General features: G+C 58.7%; 1 protein-coding gene and 1 long non-coding RNA gene across 3 annotated transcripts in view; one reads left to right on the forward strand and one right to left on the reverse strand.

Moving 5' to 3' along the window:
* PXDN (peroxidasin) overlaps window positions 1-12,763 on the reverse strand; it is a 75,250-nt gene extending 62,487 nt beyond the window's left edge. For both annotated transcript variants that reach the window (XM_045548963.1, XM_045548962.1), the window contains exon 1: window positions 12,477-12,763. In XM_045548963.1, coding sequence (XP_045404919.1) covers window positions 12,477-12,676 — 200 coding nt within the window. In that variant the 5' untranslated portion in view covers window positions 12,677-12,763. The remainder of the gene's footprint in view (window positions 1-12,476) is intronic.
* On the forward strand, window positions 11,866-14,348 carry LOC123636562. The gene is made up of 3 exons (XR_006734611.1): window positions 11,866-11,926; window positions 13,174-13,396; window positions 13,502-14,348. It is a non-coding gene; the product is annotated as an uncharacterized LOC123636562 (long non-coding RNA).
* The last annotated feature ends 10,944 nt before the right edge of the window (window positions 14,349-25,292 follow it).

Below are 25,292 nucleotides of genomic sequence, written 5' to 3' on the forward strand. Positions count from 1 at the left end.
TCAAGAGCAGTGAGTCTCCCGGGATGGCTCTGTCTCTCTCTCTGGCTCCAAGAGCCAGAACTTCAGGGGGGACAGAACTGGGATCCCCGGGTCAGAGCAAACACGTTCTCCAAGAGCCAGTGTGTGAGCAGTGGGGTCTGTGACCACCGCGGGTCTCTGCCTATGTAGTCGCAGGCAGCCACAGTCAACACACGCGGCCTGGCCACAGACACGCAGCACCTCTCAGGCCGTATCTGCCCACCCCAGGCTTAGCGCTGACTCCAACAGAGACCTGCCCAACCTCGAGTGTCTGCGCTGGACTCTGTGTGCGAGGAGGAGCTTACGTTGCTCTACTCCAGCGGGATTTGCGGTTGCTCATCACGGCAACGGAGCACAAACTGCCCAGGGCACAGCAGCTTTCCAAACAGAAAACACCATCCGAGTGGTCTTTAGTTCTTAATTTTTTTTAAATCTGAATTTGGGAATGTGAACTCAGTTATTATTTTATTCTAACTGTTATTTACTTTTACCACACCTTGAGCAGAAGAATTCGAAGAAGGTAGAACCGTGGGTGGGCAGTGCGTCCCTTCTGAGCAAGACGGAGGAACAGGGCAACGCCTGCTGTCCTGACACAACGGAAAAACTCACAAACGACATGAAGCAAGTGTTTTCCAGTTACTGTACATCAGCCAACAAGGGACGGGATCCCTGTGCCATGGGAACAAGGGGTGACCGAGCACCACCCCGCTCACTCCCCAGGAGGGAAACTGAGGCTGAGCGTCCGGGAGGCCAGGCAGCAAGGACCTGCAGGACAGAGGGCAGGGACGAGCTGCCTGGACACTCCGGGGAGAGGGAGGAGGAAAACCCCGGGATCTGCAGGCTGCGGAAAGGTCCCAGGGAGAAGATCGGGAGTTCGGTTTCGAGGATTTTGAGTACGGTACATCCCAGACCTGCCAACTGGAGGCACTGAGCAGGCACCTGGGCATGCCGCTCTGGAATTCTGCAGGATCTGGGAGGAAACATCCAAACGGGCCGAGTGACGTCCGAGGACGTGTCCATGTACTTCTGCTGGGGGTGGGGGCTCCCCTCACGCAGCCCAGTGGTGTCTGTACCACAGCGTGATGTGGAGAATGTGGAGTTCACGGCCTCCCTGGGACTCACACCTGTGAGAGCCCTGGCGTTCACCCGACTGGAGAAGGAGGAAGAGTCCCCGGTGCCCAGCCGGGTGGAAGTGACTCCCGTCAGCAGAGCGGAGGATGGGAGGGTCCTGGTCTTGCTTGTCCGTGTGGAGCAAAGAATGAGGAAGCCCCTCCTGGGCACAAGTGGCAGGGCCCTTCCGTCAAAAAAGGCGTTTTCCCGTGGGAAACATGGCACAGACGTCCCAGCCAGACTGGGCCCTCCGCCACCAGGTCACTGACACCAGAAGGAGCACCGACGGGAGGGGACCCTTCCACAGAAATGCGGTCGCTGCGGCTCCCGGAGTGCCCGCTGCACAGAAGCCCGTCCTGCGCAGCCCGCGGGAAGTCCGCTGGGAGAGCTCTGCCCCCCAGGCCCACCCTGAAGAGAGGCCACACAGATGCCCACCAGGCAGAGGTGGCTTAAAAAGGAAGTCGACTCACTACTAAAAGAAGAGTTCACATGGAGGAACATCCACAGGTGAGGAGTGTGGAGCGGACGTCGGTCACCTGTCCACACTAAGGACGCGGTAGACATTCCCACTGAGGAAGCAACACAAGGGCAGCGACTGTGCGGAGCCTCTGCCCACAAACCCACACTTGCGCATCACACACACTCACGCAGGAGAAAGGCCTGTGAGGGCAGTGACTGTGGGAAACCCTTCAGTCGCAGCTGCAACCTCATCCACCACCACCAGCGCTCGCGCTACAGTAAGGCCGCACGTGTGCGTCGGATGCGGGAAAACTACAGCAGAATCCCCTGCCTCCCTGGGCACCCGAGTTTCACACTGGAGAAAGGCCTCACGAGAGCAGCCAGTGTGGGAAAGCCAGCGTGGGAAAGCCACCGTGGAAGGGCCTCACTTGTTCGCTGCCACAAGGTTCGCCAGGTAGAAGAAAGGCCTCCTCAGGGCAGCATCGAACAGCGTTTAGCTGCATCTCTAAGCTTGTTCAGCACCGGAAAGCTCACAGCACCGAAAGGCCTTAGACGTACAGGGAATGTGCAAAAGCCTTCAGAAGTAGCTCTCGCTTCACTCTCCATCCCTGTGTCCACATCAGAGAAAGGCTACTCAGGGCACTGAACGTGAGACCTTTCAAACGTGGCTCCCACCTGGTCCAGCACCAGCAAGGGCACAACCCAAGAAGGACTTGTTCATGCGGTGGACGTGGGAAAGCCTTCAGTAAGCCTCCACCCCCTCGGCATGAGAGAACGTGGGAAAGCCGTGAGCCACGGCCGTCACCGCGTTCAACAAGGAAGGGCTCACTCCAGAGGGCAGAGCCCGAACAGCAGCTTCGGCCAGAAGTCGCATCACATACATCGCGTGACTCCAGGTACCTGGGAAGCTGCTCTGAGCCACGCTGCACTTCTGCCCTCCCAGGGCTTCGGCCCTTGTCCAAGGTAGAACCCATCTCGCCTGTGCCGGCTGGCAGGTCCCTGCAGTGTGCATCGGTCGTCCCCAGGCCATCGGGGAAGCACACTGCCTTGTTCTCTCCCACTCCCTGCAGGGAACCACAAATATTCAGGGCCCTCTGGGGAGAGGGTGAGTGTGCATGTGACCCAGCTCTGGCCAAGAGGTCCTGAGCTGGGGTCTGTTGGAGACTTTCAGAGAAAATTTCTGTCTTCGTGGACACTGTTGACTCCACACGACGCCCATGATGGACTTTAGTGTCAGGGGGTTTAGAACAGACTTGGGCTGCATCTGCAGGAAGGCGAAGGGCTCTCGTGGCTGCCCCAGGAGACACGGCAGGGTGGCAGGGAGTGGCCTTCCGTCTAGGTTTGGCCCAATGTGCTTTGCCCCTCCAAGGGCAAAGATCAAAGGGCCGGGAGGGCTGGTCGTGTGCCCAGACGGCAGGACGGCTTGTGGGCTCAGAGCTCACACCAAGAAGGGGTGGTTGATGTGACAATCTTCAGGGCTTCTGGGAGCAGCAAGTGTTAGACCCTCGTTCCCAGCACGGTTGAGAAGAAGCTTTCTCCAAGCACCTGCCCGGGAGGACTCTGAACTCTAGAACCCCGCAGGCAGGTGTTAATACCCGAAGGCACAGCATCCCCTACTCACGGAGCTGGTGCTCCAGCAGGGAGTCAGGCATTCATCAAAAATACACAAAAACAGTGAAAAAAAAAAAAAAGAAAAGAAAACTATGTTGGACTAACAGTGAATGAGACATTGCAGAAGAAAAAACTTGTTGCCTTGAAGACATTAAAATAGAAACTACTCAAAATGAAACACACAGAGAAAAAGACAATAACAAAAAATTGGACAATGCCTGAGTGAGCTCCCACCTCGTATACATGTGACCGGAATCTGCCAGGGAGAGGAGACAGAGGTGCGGACAGAAAACATGTTTGAAGAATTAATACCCTATAATTTTCCAAATTTGATGAAAACTATAAATCCGCAGATCCAAGGTTTAAATAAAGAAAAAAACAGGCATGAGAACTGTGAAGAACACCACACAGATGCATATAAAAACCACATTACTCAAAACCAGTAATAAGAAGAAAATCTTAAAAGCAGAAGTGTATCCAGGGAACAAAGGTGAGCACAGGTTGCAGGCTTAGCAGATTCAGTAAACCACGCTGTGAACAGCTGTGCTGTCACCCAAGCCTTGCTGTTCCCTTTGCAGCTGTGGTCCCCAACCCCCGGGATGGAGACAGGTACAGGTCCGTGGCCTGTTAGGAACCACAGCAGGAGGTGAGTGGTGGGTGAGCGAGTGAAGCTTCGTCTGTATTCACAGCCACTCCCCGTGGCTGGCATCACAGCCTGAGCTCCACCTCCTGTCAGATCAGCCCTGGCATTAGGCTCTCACAGGAGCCAGAACCCTGCCGTAACCTGCGCATGGAGGGATCCAGGTTGCTCCTCATGAGAATCTAATGCCTGATGATGTGAGCTGGAGCTGAGCTGGTGATGCTAGTGCTGGGGAGCAGCTGCAAATACGGATCATCATTGGCAGAGAGGTTTGACTACACAATAAATGTGATGCGCTTGAATCATCCGGAAACCATCTCCACCCTGGTCTGTGAAAAAACTGTCTTCCACAAAACTGGTCCCTGGTGCCAAAGAGATTGGGGACCGCTGATTTACAGAGCACAGGCAGAGTAGATTTGGCATAGTTCTGAGGTGCCCTAGAGTTTCTGGAATGGTAAATGAGCAGTGGCTTCAACATAAAGTCACCTGCTGCACTAGCCCCTAATGGGAGAGTCCGCCTGTCTTTCGAAGCCCTGAAGCCAGACACTGACTTCTCCTCTGTAGCTATGACAGTCCCAGATGGCCTCTCCTTCTAACAGAAGCTGTTCCATCCACATGGACACTCTGCTGTTTGGTGAACCTACTTCCAGCAATTATCTTACCTGATCTTCTGGGTAACTTGCTGCATCTTCTACGTCAGCACCTGCTGCTTCACCTTGTAGTTTACGTTATGGAGACGGCTTCGTTCCTTAAACCTTGAGAACCAACCTCTGCTGGCTTCAAACTTTCCTTCTGCAGCTTCCTCACCTCTCTCAGCCTTCAGAAAATTAAAGAGAGTTAGGACCTTGCTCTCGGTTAGCCTTTGGCTTATGGGAACGTAGTAGCTGGTTTGATCTTCTGTCCACACCAAACTTTCTCCACATCAGCAATAAGGCCGTTTCACTTTCTTATCATTCATGTGTTCATAGGAGTAGTGATTTCAATTTCCTTTAAGAACTGTCCTTTGCATTCACAACTTGGTTAACCATCTGGCCCAAGAGGCCTGACTTTCAGACTATCTTGACTTCACCGTGTGACCAGCCTTCCTCACTAAGCTTCATCACTTCTAGCTTTCAATTTAAACAGAGAGACGTGTGGCTCTTCCTCTCACTTGAACACTTAAAGGTCACTGTAGGGTGATCGATGGTCCTAATTTCAACATTGCCATGTCTTAGGGAAGAGGGCGGCCCGAGGAGAGGGAGAGAGACGGGGGTGGTCAGTGGAGCAGTCAGACCCACACCACAGGTATCGACCAAGTTTGCCATCCGGCACTCTGGGGCAGGCGGTGCCAAGACAAGTACAGCAGTAACACCAAAGACCACTATTCACAAATCACCATAACAGATACAATGATAATGAAAAGGTTTGAAATTCTGCAAGAATTACCAAACTGTGACAGACACAAAGTGAGCACCTGCTGCTGGAAAAATGATACAAATACACTTGCTGAACACAGGGTTGCCACAAACCTCCAATTTGTAAGAAACGCAGCATCTGCGAAGTGCAAGACAGTGAAGCACAATGAAATGCGGGTGCCTGAGTCCTGCTGTGAGGTCCCTACACTGTGTCTGTTGCACTGTAATTGGAGTTAAGTTGTGATAAAACACAGAGGTATAGTATAAATCCTAAACAACCTACTGAAATAACAACAAAAAAAGGTTTACAGCTAGTAGCCAAAAAAACATAAAATAAAATAATTTTTGAAGATATAACTCAGAAGAAGGCAGAAATATAAAAAAAAAGAAACAGAACAGATGTGACAAACAGCAAGATGAGAGATTTAAACCCAACCATACCAATTATCACACTAAAAGTGAACAGTCTAAATACTGAAATTAAAATGCAGAAGTTGTCAAATTGGGTAAAATGCAAAACCCACCTACAAGCTGCCCACAAGAAATGTACTTTGAATATAAAGGCACAAATAAGTTAAAAAGAAGGATGGAAAAAATATAGTGTGCTAATAACACTAATCAAAGAAAGATGGATTGGCAATATTAATACTAGACAAAGTAGATTTCAGAGCAAAGACTGTTACCAAGAATAAAGAAAACCATTCTGTATAGATAAAGGAGTAAATTCATCAATAACAATCTTTTAACATTTAGTCTCCTCATACCATAACTTCGATATACACAAAGCAAAATTTGATAAAACTTCAAGAAGAAATAGGCAAATTCACAATTATAATCAGCCATTTCAATACTGTTCTCTCAATAATTAGCAGAACAAGTAGACAAAAAATCAGTTAAGATACCGAAGATATGAACACTATCAACCAACATGACCTAAATGACATCACAGAGTGCTCCACCCAACAGCAGCAGAACACACATTGCTTTCTAGTACACATGGACCATTTCCTAATTAAGACACATTCTGTGCCATGAAACAAGTTTCAATAAATTTAAAAGGATCTAAGTCACACAACATGTACTCTCTTTCCATAATGGAATAAATGAGAAAGAAATAGCAGAAAGATGTTTAGAAAAATCCCCAAATATCCAGAAATCAAATAGCACAATACCAAATAACCCATGGGTCAGCAAAGAAAGAGGGAAATTAAAAAGAATTTTGAGCAGAATGAAAATAAGAACAATGTTTATAACACTAAATATCCATTAGAAAAGAAGAAATATCTCAACGCAATGGCCTCAACTTCCATCTTAATAAACTGGAAGAGCAAATTAAACCCAAAATAGAAGAAAGGAAATAGCAGAGATCAGAGCAGAAATCAGGGAAACAACAAAAGAGGAAAATCAATCAATCCAAAAGTTGGGTTTTTGCAAAGATCAATAAAACTAACAAACCTTTCGCCAGACTAATTAGGAACAAAAAGAGAGAAGATACAAATTTCTAACATCGGCATAAGAGAGCAGTGACGTCACTGCAGATTCTTCAGATGACACGGGAGAACTTTATGATGAAAACTTTAACAACTTATGCCAAATGGACGAGTTCCTCGGAAAACACAGCTTACTGAAGTTCACAGAGGAAGAAGTAGCTACCCTTTCATTCATGGAAGAAACTGAAATTGTGGTTTAAAACCCTCCCACAATGACAACTCTCAGACCAGGTGGCCTCACTGGGAAATGCCACCAAACATTTAAGGAAGAAATGAAAGCAATTTTACCCACATTCTTTCAAAACACTAAAGAGAAGGAACTGCTTCCCAAGACTGCAACTCTGCGAGCAGTATTTACTCTGACGTGCCAAGATCAGACAGAGGTGATCCGAGAGGGGAAAACTGAAGACCAACGTTCTCCGGGAGCCAGAGGCAAAACTGCAAATGTGGAAAGCAGGGCTGGGCGGGGGAGGGGTTACCAGGAAGCAGGGAACTGGGGGTTCAAGCACGAGCTCACCGCCTTGACCGCAGGGACAGTCTCACAGGAGCAGAGGTGTCACCGCTCACCAAGTGTGCTTGAAATACACGCACCTTTTCAAATGTCAATTACATCTGATAAGGCTGGGTTTTTTCTTAAGTCCAGAGGTCACGTACCGGAGTACCAGTCCCTGGTTAAGCTTCTACCTCAGGCCTGGCTGTAGAACAAAGGACCGATCACCCTGCAGGCGCCTTGGAAGCCTCGGGGGAGGGGGGCGAGGTAAGGCTGGCCTTCCCGTAAACACCCTGCCCTGAGCTCCTCAGGTGGGCAGGTCACCTAGACAAGGACAGCGCAGGGCCCTGGCTTCAGTGAGCTGACATCCAGCCTGCATCAGGGCAGAACAATCCACCCTTAAAGGAGCTCAGAGTAAACCCCACCAGCGCCACAGAGAGGCCCCGGGACGCAGAGGGTCTGAGCAACCAGGTCCCAGGCAGCTCAGGCTCCTCCTGGGCATTTCCCAACCTCTGCCCAGGACAGCCGGTACGTGGGGGAGAAAGACAACAGCCTCCAGAACAGAGAAGCTAATTAACAAGTACCAGGCACAGGGATCCGGGCCAGGAGAGGAATGCCAGGCTTAACCAGGCAACAACCAGCACATTGTTACTCGACTTCGTTGCCAGTTGCAACTTCAGTCACATGAGTAACATTCGGTTGAGAAATCGCTCGGGCTTTACCTATTTCGTTTGTGGACTTTGCGGATCTGGAGGGAAATCAAGTGACTAGGTGAAAAATATGTCTATTTTTCAAAATAACCTCAAGATAAAGAAAACATAAATCACAGGAATTATCAAGTCATAAGCCATCAATGATATTATTTTAAGCACCAGAAAAACCACCGTATCTACGCTGAGTTGTTTGTGTGCAGGTGGTGTGTGGCATGCGGGGTCGTGTGCACGTGGCATGTGGCACGCGGGATCCATGTGCAGGTGGCATATGGCACGCGGGATCTGTGTGTAGGTGGCATGTGGCGTGTGGCACACGGGTTCCGTGTACAGGTGGTGTGCGGCACGAGGGGTCCGTGTGCACGTGGCATGCAGCACTCAGAGTCTGTGTGCAGGTGGTGTGCGGCACGCGGGGTCTGTGTGTAGGTGGCATGTGGCGTGTGGCACACGGGTTCCGTGTACAGGTGGTGTGCGGCACGAGGGGTCCGTGTGCACGTGGCATGCAGCACTCAGAGTCTGTGTGCAGGTGGTGTGCGGCACGCGGGGTCTGTGTGTAGGTGGCATGTGGCGTGTGGCACACGGGTTCCGTGTACAGGTGGCGTGCGGCACGCAGGGTCCGTGTACAGGCGGCGTGCGGCACACAGGGTCCGTGTGCAGGCGGCGTGCGGCACGCGGGTTCCGTGTGCAGGCGGCGTGCGGCACGCGGGGTCCGTGTGCAGGCGGCGTGCGGCACGCGGGGTCCGTGTGCAGGCGGCGTGCGGCACGCGGGGTCCGTGTGCAGGTGGCGTGCGGCACGCAGGCTTTGACCACTCAGCAATCCGGTCCTCACCCTGGGGAGCTGCTGGCCCATAGAGAGCCGTCACTGACACACACAAAGTCCCGACCGCTGCGGGTCTGCCGAAGGAGCAGAGGCCTGGCCTCCCTGTCCCTGTCCCTGGGGCTGAGAGTGTCCCCAGAGGACAGGGTCAGGAGAGGGGCATCCGTGGCAGGGAGCCTGCAGGAGGCGGCATGGAAAGTGCGCAGGGCTGGTCCCAGCCGCCCGCCCACCCCACCCAGTAGTTTCCGCCTCAAAGCACGTGTGAGGAAGGGCTCTCCTCTCCGAAGAGGGACCAGTTTCACACAGATATTGGTGGGAAAATTAGATTCTCCTTAAAGCCAGTTCTGGGGAAGCTCCAAGGAGGATGACAGACCTGGGGTAACTGCGATTCTGGGGACAAGGTCTCCAGGGACAGAGCAAGTCAGTTACGTGGCCCAAAGACTGACTTCTCCCCCTGTGGGTCCCGACCCCCAGAGGGGCCTGTGGGAGGTGCAGGCAGGTGGGGACTCACGAAGTGGCAATGGGGGGACGTTCCACCCCTGTGGACACAGGCTGGAAGCCGGGCGTCCACTCTGCCCCAGACCTCCAAGGGTGCAGTGTCCTGAGAGTCCCTTGGCCCCGCCGGTCCCACGCAGCCCTGTGAGCACCTACACAGTCGTCCTTGTCACTCCACCGGAAGCCCCTCACTCGCTAGGGCCCCGCCCCCCCAGGGCTGAGAATTCCATGAGGGCGGAATCCAGACCTTTTTTAAAGCTGGTCGTCCAGACCCGAATGCAGCACAAGCCCAGAGACCGGCAGGCGGTGAGAAAACAGGAATGTGGGAACAGCCTCCTGGCAAACCAACGGACTGGCAGGGAGCAGGCCTAGCGCTGCCGGCCTGAGGCTGCCGGTGAGGGGCCTGCCCGGTTTCCGGCAAAGCCCCCCTGGGCCTACCCCGAGCGCCACCCTGAGAGCCCTCCAGCCAGGGCTTCCGTCAACCTATGGCACTTGGGCCCGGGAGCACCCGGACGGTGCCCCGGACGCTGGGGTGACTGCACAGTGGAGGCTGCAGAGAAGAGCAGGGTTGGGGGCGGGAGGCAGCGGCATCCCAGCACTGCCCACTGGGAAGGCTTCGAATCTCCTCCCCGAGAAGGCGGGGTTGAGAGGAGGGAAGGAGCTGGCAGAGAGAGGCAGCTTTACAGCTAATATTCAACTGCCTGTGACAAACTTCTGCTGCAGTGGCTGTAGTGTAACACTGCATTAAAAACTGAAGCATTTCTACAAAACCTTCTGAGCCGAACTGAGTAACGTCCACTGGTCGGGTCCTGCAGGCACCTTCACCGGCAAAACCAGAGCCCCAGACCCAGATGCCACAGGGCCTCTGCCCCGCTGGCCGGAGACCACGGGACCCTTTCAGCCCTCCGGGGTCGGCCCAGGCCTGCATCACATGGTGCTTTCAGACCGTCGCTTTCTGAAGCCCCAAACAGCAAACGAAACTGTCCAATAGGAGGCCTGGCTCAAACACGCTCCTGAGGCACCAGGGCTAGGGCAGGATGTTTTCCGGTGATTCTGATTCAGTTTCCTCAGGAGGCCGGTGTGGGGACGAGGGCTTGAAAGCAAAGGGACAGTGCGATGCTAGAGGGCCTGACTTTGGGGCCAGGTTCTTCATTCTCCTATCTTTCTGTTCCCAATTTCCACCAAGTAATGTTTTATAACAGAAAATAATAGCACACAAGTGAGAGCAGAGACCGGGGTGAACACTGAGTGTGTCTGCACGTGTGGGATCGACAATGTGACCGTGTCTTGCCCAGCAGCTCCACCCTGGACCCTACCAGATCCGGTCCCCAGACCACCCCAACAGGAAGCCCCCACAGGATGGGCTGCCTCCTCCTACCCCCAGGTGCATCCCACGGGAATGCTTCCTCTTCATTCCCCAAAACTTGTGCCCCGTGCCCTTGGTCCACACGGCTACACACGCATGTCCTCCCAGGGGACAACTGATGTGCCAGATGTCGGCTGGAACACGTCAGTCCAAGACCCGACTCTGGCTGCTGGCTCTACCCTCTTCCCTAGTGTCCGCAGTACGAGCAAGAGAGAGCTCACTCCTCCCCTAGAGCCTTGTTTCACAAAAACCCGGGGGAAGTGCAGGTATAAATTCCTGCACAGGAGCTTCCAGGACATCTGCAGGTGCTGGTCGTGGTCACCCCGTCCACTCCGCTGTGCTCACAAGTTGTGGGGTTTCTGTAGAACACCACGCCATGCACAGCAGAGAGCCTGGTTTTTGTTTTACGAAACACCCCACAACACTCGTATTCAACCATTACGTTCAAAAAGCAATTAATATTTGGGGGCAAAGCATAGTACAAGTATTAGACTTTGACCACATGTAAATAAATGCTTCAGGGTCCAACTTTTTTCCACTGACTCAAAAGAATACTGCAAAATTAATTATCCCCAGCCCCATTTTACAAGCCTGCTTTTGGCGAGATGCTCCCAGACACCGGCCTGGTGGCCCCTCACTCTCTCCGGAATGCGGGTCCACGGGCTGAGGAGCCCGGCGCCCCCACCCCCGCCCAGGACCCTGCGGGAAGGGCCGGAGCTGCGGTCCGTCCCAGAGCTTGGCTTTGGAGGTAACACACCGACCGCCCACTTCCTGACTAGTTCGCTCAAATTTTTACAACTTTTGCAGACTCTCCGGCGGTGCCAGAAAGTCCTCTGGCTCAGCGAAGAAAAGTGAAAACTATTTTTGGCACGCAGGACGGCAGCTGCAGGACGCCGGGCTGTAGTCTGCGCCTGAAGCGCAGCCTGTGGTTCCAGAGTCCGAAAGTTTCCGATTCAGTTCGCACCAGAACCCAGCGGGGCCCGCAGGGAACTCTGGCCACACTTGGGTCCGCGGACCCCTCCCCGGGCGCAGCGCGGGATACAATGTAGCGACGTGCGGGCAAGTGCCGGGGAGTCCGCTCGTCCGCGCGCGGCCGCCCGGGTTAGAAACGAAAGGAAAGAGGCACCCCGGGCACAAACGGGCGCCGGCCCGGCCCCGTCCAGACCAGCAGCCCCACACTCGGCGATCCGCAGGCCGGCCCCGCCCGGCCCGCCCGGCGCAGGGAAAGCCCCAGGGAACCCCGGCCCCTCCCGCCCCCCGGGGACCGCAGGCTCCCGGCGCCCGGGGCGGCTGCGAGGCCCTAAGCGTGGGGCGCTGCGGCCGCAGGTACCCGAGATCCGCGAGGGAGGCTGCCCAAGGCAGGGGGCACGGGGTGGGCACCTCGCTGCGGAAGAGGGGAGCGCGCGGGGCGGGAGGCCCGAGGAGGAGGAGGAGGAGGAGGAGAAGGGGGGAGGAAGAGCGGGGGAGGGGAACGACAGCAGGGGGCGGGGGCGCCGCGCTGGGGGAGGGGGCTGGGGGCCTGGGGCGCGGAGGCGGGGAGGGGCCCCTGAGAGGACCCGGAGGGCGATGGGGCCGAGCAGAAGGAGCGGCGGGAGACGAGCGGGGCTTTCCCTGGCGGCTCTCGGCGGGGATTCCTAACTCGGAACAAAGGCGGCTCCCCGAGCCGCGCGATCAGGCCCGCCCCCCGCGTCCCGGCCAAGGCGGACAAAGGCCCAGCGGGCCCCACGCCCGCCCGACGCCCGGATCCCCCCACGCACGGGGCCGGGACCCTCCCGCGCCCCGGCCCCCAGGCCCCTCGCGCTGCCCGTGAGCCCGGAATCCCCGGACCCGCAGGTCCCGGATCCCCGCTGCGCCCCCGCGCCCCCCGCGCACTCACAGGATGGAGGTCTGTGGCGCCACGGCGGGCACCGCCTCCAGCAGCAGATGCATGCAGCGCACCGTGGTGCGGAAGCACAGGCAGCGGCTCGGACACCCGGCGCCCGGCTTCGGGGCGACCGCGGCCAGCGCCCCCCAGCCGCAGCACAGCACGAGCGCCAGCAGGCAGCGGCGCGCGGGGCTCGCGGGGCGCGCGGCCATGGCCGACGGCGCGCACGGACCTCGGGCGCTCGGGCCGACGCGGCGGGCTCGCACTGCGCCCGCCTGGCCGCGGCCCACGTCCCAGCTGTGCGCAGGGGGCGGGGGGCGCCAGCTGTGCACATGCGCGCGGCTCCTCCCTTCCCCCTCCGAATCCCCGAGGGCGGGGCCGGGCGAGGACCGGGGAGGCGGCGTCCGGCTGCGCCCGCATCCCCCGCGCGGCCCCGAGGCCGGAGATGGCGCGGGGAGGGCGCCGCGGCGCGCGGACCTCTCGGCGGGGCCGCCCCGGGGTGGGGGGGAGAGCGGCGGGACCTGGGTCGAATCCCGGATTCTGCACGCGGGACCCGGGGGGAGGGTAAGTCGAGCAACTCCACCTCTCGTACCCGCGGTTTCCGTGCGTGCACGAGGGCTGTCTCCTTGGCGCGTTGCTGTTTTGTAACGCTTTGGAGTCTTACCGTCCCGGCGCGCTCGCTGCTGCTGCTCTGTCTCCCTCTCCCCAGGCCCGTCCCGGGTGAAATCCCCTGACTCCCATGGAGGGACCCAGGGCCGGCCCCAGGAGCCCATCCCCGGGCGCTGCTCGGGCTTAGAAAGGGCGTCAGGCTCGGGCGGGAACCACCTGCTCTCTGCCCACCGCTCGGGCGCTGTTGGCAGCAAGATCGTCCGTGCAGGTTCCTCCCCGCGAAGCGCACTAGGAGCGCCCGGCACACTTTGGTGCCCTTCCTGGTGGGACTGGGGACCCACCCAAGTGGGGGTGTGTGGAAAGGATTAAAAATACGTGCACTTGATGGTTGCGTTCTAACACCTCCACACGTTCTCTCCGTTGTGCAGCCAGGGCAAGCGAGGCTGAGCTGTTTGTCCACAGTGACAGGGTCACCGAGTGCCAGATTCGGAAAGCGTCGCCCAAGTCTGCTCTAGGTCTGTCGTGCCCCGCAGACTGTTCCGCTGCGGCCTGTCTGAAGGCAACGTCAGTGGGACTGGCCAGGGACAGCTCGCAAACCCGGGTGTCCCGCACGGTTCCGAAGGCGCACCGCCCGGGGCCAGGCTTGGGGCAGGGTCACGCTCAGGCTCTCGGGAGATGGCAGGTGCCTTCTTGGCCAGACCATGGCACCTGAGGACTGGACCTCACTTCCTGCATGCGGGTCTTTCTGTGGTCTGCACACGGGACAAGCCCGCAGGCTCCCAGAGCAAGTATTCCAAGGAAGAGAAAGAAATTGAGAGCACAGGACAGAAACCACGGTCTTCCAGCCTCTCGGCAGGCGTGGCCCCCATCACCCTTGCAGGCTCCCGACCACGCTCACGCTCCAAGACAGGGCCTTGTTAGCTTGGTTCCAGGCAGGAACTCGAAAAATATATATGGGACGGAATGCGGTTAATAGAAAACTGAGGTTTATAAAACACTAGCGCAGGAATCTGGAGAGTCCCCGAGATTATAAACCTAGCAGACAGCTGTAGTCAGCACTCCCCCCCCATAAGGAGGGAACTGCCCTCCTCCCTTATCTCTGCAAGGTGAGACTGAGACAGGGGTCTCAGAGACAATAAAAAAAAATACAGTGGCTGTTCTGTCCCAGATACTCGCTCCCCCGTGAAAACCCTCCGTAAAACCCAAGATTTTCCCCTCCCTCAGGGTAGACACTCTTTGGCCTCCACCCGTCTGCACCCAGATACTCAAAATAAACATTTTACTACACATGAGGCTTCGTGTGTCTCTCTGGGCTCCGGACCTACCAGGCATCACCTGAGAGGGTCAACCACAGGAGGCCGGACCACTGGGGCCCACCTCGGGGGCTGCCTGCACAGGGGACCTAACAGGTTTGACTGCTGAGTCTGTACAGGACCAGGGCCGTGCACAAGAATAATTCTCCTAAGTTTCCACCAGGGCAGAACACCTGGTGGGAGTCACCAACGGGGGCTGAGCAGTGGCGCGGGCAGCAGCCCTGGTCAGCTGCAGGCACTGACCGCAGGACTCAGCACAGACCCTGCGGGGCACAGACGGAGCCCAGCAACACAGCCTCCTGTCAGCACCAGCTGTGAGCTCGGGAGGCCCCAGGACACCCACACTCCGACCAGCTGGGTACAAATTCAGAGGTTCCCAGGATCCCCTCTGGGTCGACAATGTGCTAGAACTATTCACAGAGCAAAGTGCCACGTTACCATGGCAGCTTTATTATAAGGGACGCCCACCTGGACCCTCGAAATGCAGAGACACCGGGGCGGAGTTTCTCACATGCAGAACTGCTGTGTCCTTGCCTTGTGGATCCAGGGCCTGGCACCATCCTGGCACCTCCACCTGCTCAACTGGGCAGCTCCACTGAGCTTTGGTGCCCAGGGTTTCGTTAGGGTGTCCCTGCCTGAGCGTGACTGGGGGACTCACTGGCCATGAGGTTGAGCCCCTGGTCTCTGGCCTCCCTCCCCTCCAGAGGCTGGGCTGACACAGGGGTGCTCCCAGTCCCTCCCTCGTGGCCCATCTTGCTGGGGACCAGCCCTCAACCTGCGTGTCCCCATCAGCGTCAACTCAGGTAAGGCTGATGGCCGGCCAGGAATAACAGACGCCCCTGTCACCCGGGAAATTCCGAGGGTGTAGACGCGCTCTGTCCCAGGAAAAAGACCAAATTCGTTCTTGCACAGCACGGGCTCTACAAGGTGTCGTGTTTACGCAGGTGGTACCCAGGCCGCCGCGTGTGGTTGCAGCCAGTATCCCTGTAAGCGTGTGATCACTTCCCGGTCATCTAGGGACACTTAGCAAGACATCCGGGTGTGCCAGGGACTGAGGAGACAGACGTGTCCCCGAGGCAGGCTCCTGGGCACACACTCACTCCCAGACAGCACCACCCTGACGTCCCACATGAACTGTAAGTTTAGCATGTCAGAAACCCAAAACATCACTCTCCCTAAAATACAGCTTTTCTCTGGAATCCCTTTCCCGTAACCGCCGACCCGTAGCTGCTAACCGGTTCTGGGGTTCTGGCCTCCCCACGGCCCTGAACCAGCACTGAGAGGCTCCCGCGGGCCCTGTCTCTGGGTGGCGTGGTTCGTCCCCACCTGCGGCTACCCGTGCAGGTGGCTCTGGGCCCGTCCAGTGCAATGGGGGAGCGGAGCTCAGGTCCTGGTCCCCCACGCCTCCTCCCCAGCCACCAGACACCGGGTGACTCCAACGTTTCTGCCGGGCAAACTCCTGCTCAGCCTTTAGCCACAGCTCAACCGGATGCCCTCCCCTCCCGCAACTCCGGCAGGCCCTGTGCCCACCTCCCCACACGGGTTCCTGCCTGGTGCCGCACACGCTCCGCAAAGCCCCGAGGTGAGGTTTCTGTGCCTCGAGCCCCGCCATGGCCGGGGGCCCTGGGGAGGGACTAGAACGTCCATTTTTGAATGACGGCAACAAGCCTGCACCACATGGGTCACTGCCCGTCCCCGGCTCTCAGGCAGCCTCGCAGCTCTGCGTCTGCCCGGCACTGACCAGGGACGGACGGTGCCCTGGAAACGGCCAGATGAGACCTGAGCATGCTCTGCACCGAGTTTGGTTAGGAGTCATCAGAAAAATCACAGTGATTGTGACACTTTGGATCATTTTGCCTCCACCACGGAGCTCCCGGTATGGCTGGGCACCCTTGTCCCTGAGGAGCTCGCCAGCAGCCACTACCTGTGCCGGCGCCTTGCGGCACTTCTCAGACAGTCACTGGCGTCAGTCCACCCTGGCTCAGGCGCGGCGAGCCCACACCTGATGTCCCAAACCCCCTCACCTGCCGCCCGCGAGAGCAGTGGCCTTCCGGGGCAGCACGACCCCTCTCTGTCATTTTGTGTCCCCTCTGCTGGCTGCAGCACCCAGTGATGTGATCAGACACCGACGTGTTGTGCGGCAGGTGTTTGTAGACGTGGCCGACTCTCTAATCAACTGCGGTCAGGTGACGGACCCTCCGGAGTGTGGGTGGCCTCCCCCAACCAGCTGAAGGCTGTGAGAGCAAAATGCCGTTTCCCAGAGAAGCAGGAACCGGCCTCAAGCCTGTGGCAACCGCTCCTGCTCGAGTTTGCGGCTGCGGCTCTGCCCGCAGAGCTCAGGCCTGCCAGCCCCACGATCGCCCAGCCGGTCACAGCCGGTCTGTCTGTGCACCCACCGTGCCTGCACTCGCCCATCCTCCATCTCCCTCCTTCCTTCCTCCCATCTGCCCCCTGCCCACCCCGCCGTCCGTCCACACGTCCGTCCTATCAGTTCCCTGCCTGGCGCACTGGCCACTCGCAGAGCCCTGGCCAGGGAGGTGTGGCCGTGGGAGGCCAGAGCAGTGACAGCGACAGGGCCAGAAAGAGCCTCCGCGGTGGCAGCGAAGCTCCTGCTCTAGTCGGGCTAAACGTCCTCCCCTGCCCCAAATCCTGTTACTTGTCCCACAGCAAACGTTCCTTTCCGGTGCCAGTTGTACCGACTGACAGCCTTTTGTTGTCTCGTGAAAGCTTTAGTTACTTGTAGATTCACAGAGAGAAGCAGCGAGTGAAAAGGTGCTACCTGCGCCCCAGGTCCCCCCTCCTGTGACCAAGACCTCAGGTGCCGCCCTGGAGGTGCGAGGACACACCTGCCTCCCTGTAGCCAGGTCCTGGACGTCTCCGCGGCTGCCTGTGCTCAGACATCTCATTTCAGACCCTCGTACAGCCAGGGAGGCAGGTGCTATGACTTTGCAGATGAGAAGCCCAGCGCTTACAGGATTTGGAGTAACTTGCTGAGTGACTTACAGCTGATGGCTGGAGGGAGGGAGGGGGAGCGAAGGGAAAACAGCCCCGGCTGGGCGTTTGCACGCGTGGGCCTCGTGCCCTGCGCTTTCCGTGGCGTGGGTGCAGGCGGGGACCCTCCCGACCTCGCGGGGCGGCCGCTCGGAGCTGGTTCCGTGGGCGGCAGTCGTTCTCCGGGAGTCGCCAGGTTGCACCTGGAAGCGCCCGGCGCTCTGCCCCTCCCCCCCACGGACTCAGGGCCGCCCCAGCCTCGCGGTGGAACCCACGGGCAGCGTCCCCCTGCGGCAGCTGAGGCTGCACCACTGCCCAGGCCTCCCCCAGCGTCACCCCTGCTCACGAGGCCCCTCAGCCCGTCGTCCGCACGGTCCCAGGTTTGCCCCAGGAACACCCCCCCATGTGCATGTGACGTCATCGTGCTCACAAGCCCACAGTGCGCGTCTCCAGCCACCTGCCTGGTCTGCTTGCCCGGCTGCCTCCCTGGCCAGTGAACACTCTGCCCGCACTTAGGGCAGAAAGGACAGGGGCTCTGGAACAAGACACACCTGGGGGCAGTCTCGTCACCCCTGTTCCAGTTCTGTGACCCTCCAACTTCCTTCCTTCCTGGGCCTCGGTTTTCTCATCTGCAAAACCAGGAGAGCAGCTCCTACTCACCGGTGCTGAGGACCGAGGAGAGCGTGGGGGGCACCGGGCCCTCGGCCCCCCAGGAAGCGGGTGGGATGGAGGGGCCAGTGAGGCACAAACGCACCTCTCGCCTGGGAGACTCCTGGGTCCGGGGGCCGTTCCCAGACGGTGAGTCAGCCACAATTGCAGGGCCTGCTGGGCCGGCGCCAAGACCTCCCCGGGCAGCCGCTCCGCCCTCGGCAGGCAGGTTCCTCCCAGCCCAGGTGCGCTCAGCCCCTGCACGCTGCATGGCGGGCAGGTCTCATGCCCCACCGCGGGGGCAGAGCCGGGTCTCCCTGGAGGCTCAGGGCGGATCTGCGGGCCTCTCCCCCAGCCTCTGGTGGCCACCAGCAACCCTGGGCCCCCGTCTGGGAGACACCACAGCCCAGCCTCCGCCTCCGTGGCCACATGTTGCCCCGTGTCTGTCTGCTCGGGGGACACGGGCCCTGCTGGCCCAGAGCTCACCATGAAACCTCATGCTAAGTCAAGCGCCAGAACCCCGGGGACACGGTTCACCCTAGTGCACTAGAGACGCAGGTGGACAAGACAGACAGCGTGGCAGGGTGCGGTCAGGCCTCCGAATGAGATGTTTTTTGGAAATGGGGCCCTGTCAGGTGTAATTAGCTAAGGGGGTCGCGCTGGAGATCTGTGGGGTCTTCGTCCACTGCAACCCATGTCCTTCTGGGAAGAGGGAGACGTGTGAGACAGAGACTGGGGTGACGCGCCCCGTGCCCAGCAGTGCCAAGGGTTGCCCCCCCCACTGGACGTGCCAGGACGCGCCCTCCCCTAGCGCCCCGGGAGGGACCCTGGTCTTCCGGCCCCGGTGCCGGGGGACGACCTCTGCTGCTGTCTGGACGCGGGGTCTCCTCACAGGCTGCTCGAGGTCGGCAGGCCCCTCCGGCCCTGGCTGCGAGCTCCTCGGGAGGGACACGAGCGTCTCAGCCAGGGTGCCCGGGAGGGACCCCACGTCCAGGACGTGCCGGCCATGGGGCCGCCCCAGTGTCCACTGCCCCCGCCCCTGCTGGGCCGCAGCTGTCCAGGGCGGACCTGACCTCGTGTGCTCCTCCTCCCCTGTCACCGCCACTGCCCGGACCGTCCCGCGGGGGGCTGGCCCACCGGCCCTGTCCTCGGGGGCCTCTCCCCAGTGCCATGCTCCGCTCCGGCCACTCGGGCTCCGACCCAGCAGAGGCAGGGTCTGCGTGTTCCTCAGCCGGCCCGGTGACCCACGGCCTGGGCCCAGGCGAGACCACGGGGAAGGCGTGAGCGTCCAGCCCCACCATGGCCTCCCTCGCTGCCACCCGGGGCCCCGGCTTGGCTCTGAGAAGAGCGGAGCACGAGGGACGAAGGCCCGGGGTGGCCCTGGCCTGTGGCCTGGTGGCCGACTCCAAGGTGGGTGGTGCCCTGCCCTGCCCGGCTGGCCTGTCCCTGGAGTCCCTGTCCCCCACTGGCCAGAAGGTTCGTGTGTCCTCACGCCCAGGGGAAGGAACCGGCAGTGCCAAACCCTGGAGGAAGGCGGGAGTCCCTCCCTCTGCCTCTGTGGTGCTTCAACGTGACCAACCACAACGACCAGAGAAACAGCAGCTCCTGGGAGCTCTGGCCGCGGATACTGTGGGCCGCGAATAGACAGACCGCGGATGGTGCAGATGGTGAAGCGGACAACGCGCTTTGCGCTGGGCCTTGGTCTCGCAGTATCGGCTCAACCTCAGGACAGCCCCACGAAGTCCCTGCACACTGGGGCCCGGTGACCTTGCCTGGTTGGCAGTGCCGTGCGTCTTGCCACACCGCGAGGCCGGGCCAGCTCAGCGCTGTCTGCCGGACTCCACCGGAGACGCCAGCTGGAAGCTCCTGCCGGGTCTCTGCGGACCCTCCCCAGCCCCGTCCCCCGTGTGGAGTCTAATCTGCCCCATGGGGGCTCCCCGGGTGGCCCCTCTACCCTAGAACTGTGAGGCACCAGTGCCTCTCAGGTGTCCCGGGACCCCCCACCTCAGCACTGGTCTCCCGGGAAGACGGAGCCGGGGGTTCCAGACAGACGGGGTCTGGGGGGCGGCTCCAGGCTCTGGGAGGGGCAGACTGTAAAATGCTGGACCCTTCTGTCTTTTGGAACAAAACACCACAGAATAACACGGAACCCTCCCTCCTCCCCAAGCAGCATCAAGGACGACCTCCTGCCAGAGGCCTCCGGTCCCGCTGTCTCTGGGTTCCAGGTGGGCAGGTTCGCGGCAGCAGGCCGACGGCAGGCACCAGCCGAGCATCCACAGCACCACGGCCCTGCGCCCTGCGCCCGCCCACGCGGGCCCCACCGGGCTCCCCACCAAGTGCTTCCCTGCGTCCTCCCCTTCGCTCCAGCCTCTGCCCCTCCCTGCCCACAGCCGCGGGGGCTGCACTGACTGGGCATCCTCTGTGCGTGTTCCCCAAACGTGCCCAGAGCAGCGTCCCCGTGTGCGTTGGAAACAGGCCCCAGGCCCCCCCTGGAGAATCAGATCCGGGAGGCGGGGTGGGCGGACAGGCTATTTCTGCCCACAGGCAAGTTGAGAAACAATCCAGGGATAAAGTGGCCTCCTGCCCCCTCCCTGCCTCCAGTGGCCCCCTCTGGTCCACTGGGCACTCGCTGCAGCCCCTCCTGGCAGCCAGGGCCTCCCAGCCCGGACCCAGGCCACCTGCAAACTTGTCCCTCTGTCCCCTTCCTGCTGTGAACTAAAATAAAATCTCAGCACCCAGCTAACCCGAGGGGCCCCTCTTGGCCAAGGCGACCCCAGAAAAACCCTAAAGCTGAGTTGCTGCCACGAGGGGGCAGGTCAGACGCCTCCTCATGCCCCCCCCCTTCTTGAGCCGTCCCTTGTGACTTGTTAGCAGGCTGCCGCCACGCGGGACAAAGCTTGAGCCACCTGCCGGGCCTAACTGCTTGACAGATCACCAGAATCTCAGTGTGTCCCTGACTTGTCTCTGATTAACCGACTTCCCTATCTTAACTTAAAACACTCCAAGCCTTTAGACAAGGCTTCATTTCTCTAAACAATTACAAAGAGTCTTTAACCCTCGTGTGACCTGTAATGCCGCCTAGCCATGTCCCGCCTTTGCGGGCCAAAGCAGCGCATGCGTTCTGTGTTATTCGTGACTGTACGTGTAATTCCTGTCTCGCCAAAATGTCTAGAACCAGACCGTAACCCAACCACGCGAGGCCACTGGCTCAAGGCTTGCTGGGCCTGGCTCTCTGGGCCGCGGCTGTTGCATATTCAGCTCAGAATAAACCTCTTTAAATTATCGTACGGGGTTTGGTTCCTCTCCGGTGACACGGCCAAGCTCTGCGAGAGCTTCCGTGACAATCTTTGTAACCCGCCTTACGTGTGTCTAACCAGAGCTTTTGGGCCCATCAGGAGATGGAAAGCCGGAGAAATTGCCGGGCTACCGCGGGCAGACGGTGGAGCTGGGCTTTGAGTCCGGTCACCCTGCCCCCCAGCCTGTGCCTGCCGCCACTTCCGGCCAGACCCAAGCGCTGGAGCGAGGACTGGCCTGTCCTCCTGCTCCCGCCAGGGACGTCCCTTGTCCGGCACATCTTGAGGACTTGGCCACATGGGGTTGAAATCGGTCACAGTACTGAGACTCTCAAATGCTGTTGAAGGTTCTAGGTTTGGAGGGCAAAAAATAAAGGAGGAAAAGCTTATTAAAATATTAACCAACCTGAGCTGAAAGTCACGCCTGCGTCACTTTGCTCCGCCCTGGCCGATGTTTCTCAGGCAGCTCTCACAGAACCTGGTTACCCTGGGATGCCCCGGGGAATTTCTTCTACTTTCCACCATAAAACCCCGGTGGTAAATGTGTAGGACTCCTGTCCCTCCCTGTCCCTAGCTGCAGACCCGGCTAAGGCTGCTCAGGTGTGGTCCAGGTGAGGGTGAGCACAGGTGAGCTCCTAGTGAGACGCTGCCCCCGGGGGTGGGCCTCTTCCTAGTCCCCAAAGTGGGCATGGGCCCCAGTTCTCAGGGAAGTGTTTTATTTAAGGCCGTTTCTACTGCGGGAGCCACAGCAGGAAACATGTCTGTTCCCAGAAACTGCTGTGGGACCAAAGTGAGGCCGGCTCCCCCGGCACAGCCACGCCGGACGCCGTAGCCAAGACTGGCTGCACAGAAGGGGGTTTCTCTCTGCAGGAGCCCCGCAAGGACATCAGCCAGCACCCCAAACCCGAGCTCCAAACCCCAGCTTCTCTGTCGGGTGTGAGGGCAGGGCCGGTTCAGGCAGGCAGAATTGCAGATCAATACATGGGGGTGACACGAGGGTCCGGCCCCCAAACTGCATGTCCTCCAGTGAGGTCATCCGAGGATTCAGAAAGGAAGGTGAGGATGGGCGTGGCCCTGCAGACGGCAATTTAGAACAAAGACTGGGGTCAGAGTTCAATTCCTCAGCTCCCCATCTGCATTTTCCATCAAGTGGGGGTTTCTGAAAAACAATCCGAAAGCCTATGTTAAGTTTTGTCAACAGAAATAAAACCCAAACTCTGTAAAACAATTTTAGAGAGATTTACTCTGAGCCAAATTTGAGGACCGTGACCCGGAGCCGCGCCCAAGAGGCCTTGAGCAAGTGGACTCGCCCTGGCTGGGTTCCAGTTTGGTTTTATACATTTCAGGGAGACGGGTTCCAGGTGAAGGCATAAATCAATACGTGGGACTCATACATTGGTTTGGCCCGAAAAGGTGGGCCGTCTCGAAGGGGGGGCGGCTACAGGTTATAGGTGGGTTTAAAGATTCTTTGGCTTGTAATTGGTTAAAGACATGAAGCTTTGTCTAAAGGCTGGGAATGTTTTAACACAGGGCTGTTTATCAGAGACAAGACACCGGCATAGGTTTGTTGTGCAAATCGAGGACCTGCAGGTGTGTCTTGCAGACCTGGGGCCTGTTACTGGGTTAAACGATGTCCCCAAGGAGAGAGGGGCATGACGAGGCCTGTCTGACCTCCCTCCTCCTGGTGGGCAATTTAGTTTTAGGATAGTCCTTTGGCCACGAGGGGGTCCATTCAGTCAGCCGGTGGTGGGGGGGCCTTAAGATTCTATTTTAGTTCACAGTTTCCAAAGGGAAAGAAATCACCTCCCGACTCCGGCTCTGGGGTGGGACGCCTTGTTCTCCCACTCACTTTTCCAGGCGGGGGTGGGGGGTGGGGGTGCCGGAACTTCCCCTGAAGGAGCCCCAGGTCTGCCTCTGTTTCCCCACCTGCGGCCTCCCTCCCTGCGGCCCCTCGGGGTCCCTGTTCAGCTTCAAAGCCACAGTCAGCAGGTGTGTGTCCTTCCCGTGGGTCTGACCTGGAGAAGTGTGCGTGTGCGTGTGTGTGTGCGTGTGCGTGTGTGTGTGCGTGGTTGAGATGAACATCATTCCTCTGAGATCCAGAACCCCTCACCCAGGGTTAAGGACACGGAAGATGTGACCAAGTACAGTTTGTTACTGAGGTCGCTGCTCGGCCACTGGGAGCAGGGAGTGAGTCGTCCCGAGCACACACAGCCATCAGCAGCAGTGACCAGTGGGACTTAAGGGGAAAAAAGGCAATTCCTAAATTGTTTACCAAGAGTTGGCATTAAAATAATAAGCTATTGATTGGCTACACGCTGATCTTCCTGTCACAAAGCCCAGGAAGATAACGGTGGGAGGCTGCTGGAGCAAAGGCCTTTAAACAATTGCCCCGCAGGGTGTGCTGGCCTGACACCCTCCCGCCCCGCCCCAGCTGATTGACCGGAGACTCCAGGGGGGGCCGCAGCCTCCCCCCGACCCGTACCTGGGCCCAGGACGAGGGCTCAGTCCCTCTGGGCGGGGCTGGGTCACCTCCTGGCCCAGGCGGTGCCAGATCTAAACCCTCAGACATCACGTTCCAGCTCCCACTTCCAGCCTAACATTTTCTTCTCCTTTTTCTTCCTTTCCTTCTTTCCCCCCTTTTTTTTTTCCATTTCCTGAGAGCTGCAGACTTGCTGTGTCTGGTGTCGAGCCTCCCGGCCTGGCCCTTCCTCCTGTGGGGCCACCACACAGCTAGCGGGGCCCCAGACGCCTGGGGGGGGCTCCTGGATCTGGGGCAGCTCTGGGGGTGTAGATCAGGGCCCCTCGGCGCAGCCCCCCCCCCCCGCCCCCGGTGGGGCCAGAGCGGAGCCCAGACTTGCGGCTGGCGCGCCCGACACCTGAAGCCTCCAGACAAGGCCTTGGCCATTTCTCACCCTCGTCTCCCCAAGCCAGACTTCCCCTCCCCCGGCTGGGAGCTGGAGTCCTCTCCCCGAAGCCATAAACCTAGAAGGTCCCCTCTCCTCCCTTGAGCACTTCGTCCCAGAGGGCCCTGCCATGCCGGGGGAGGAGCCGTGAGGGCCCGGGGACAGCCCGCCCGTCACCCTCTCAGGTTTGCTGAGAATCAGCGGCAAGAGGGGGGTCAGCAGGAGACGCTGGTAGAAGTGCTCAGTGTGCACAGGGACAGTGGCAGAGAGGTTGTCCCCAGGCAGTGGGGTGTAGACGGTCGAGCACCTTCCTCTTGGGGAAAGGGAGGGGGGGAAGGGTGGATGAGTTTGGGATGAGGCAGTGGTTCTGGAAAGTGTCAGTGTGCTGACAGACTGCAGTGCTGGTTCCCGGGTGCGAGTTCATTCATGGGGAGGTGGAGAGGGGGGGTGGGGAGAAGGTCTGAGACGCCTGGGCGTGACAGGCCCCGCTGGGGGCCCGGCCTGTGCCTGCTGCCCAGGGTCACCCCCTCGTCTCCCTGTCCCCGGCTGGGTGCCGAGGTGGGACCACAGCTCACCACAGCCCCACTCCTGGGCTCCAGCCACCCCCACCGGGGCCTCCCCAGCAGGGGGGGACTGCAGGTGCCACCCCCCCACTTGTTTCTTTTAATAGTTCTGCATGCGCATAGGCAGGGAGCCAGGATTAAATCAATAACGAAAATATACATTTGAAATTGAAACCTCAGAGCTGAGGCGTCCTGCTAACTGGCAAGATTCTCTTAAAAATGCCCAATTTTAACACAAAGAGGTGCTTTAATTCTGCATTATTGCGAGGTTCAAGGACGTCTACTACGGAGAGATGACTACACAATCGGACAACGCACAGACCACGTAAAAACAGAAGTCGGACGCAGAACCTGCAGGCAGCCCAGCCGCACCCCCAGAGCAGCCCAGGACTCCGCCTGGGGTCTGAGCTCAGACGCACAGGAAGCCGGACTGTCACCCAGTGACAAGCCAGGAGGCTGAGTGATAACCTGTGACAATCGTCCCCAAGGGGTCCAAACTGAGTAACTC

Source organism: Lemur catta, chromosome 4 (genome assembly GCF_020740605.2).
Source record: "Lemur catta isolate mLemCat1 chromosome 4, mLemCat1.pri, whole genome shotgun sequence".
Taxonomy (NCBI): Eukaryota; Metazoa; Chordata; class Mammalia; order Primates; family Lemuridae; genus Lemur; species Lemur catta.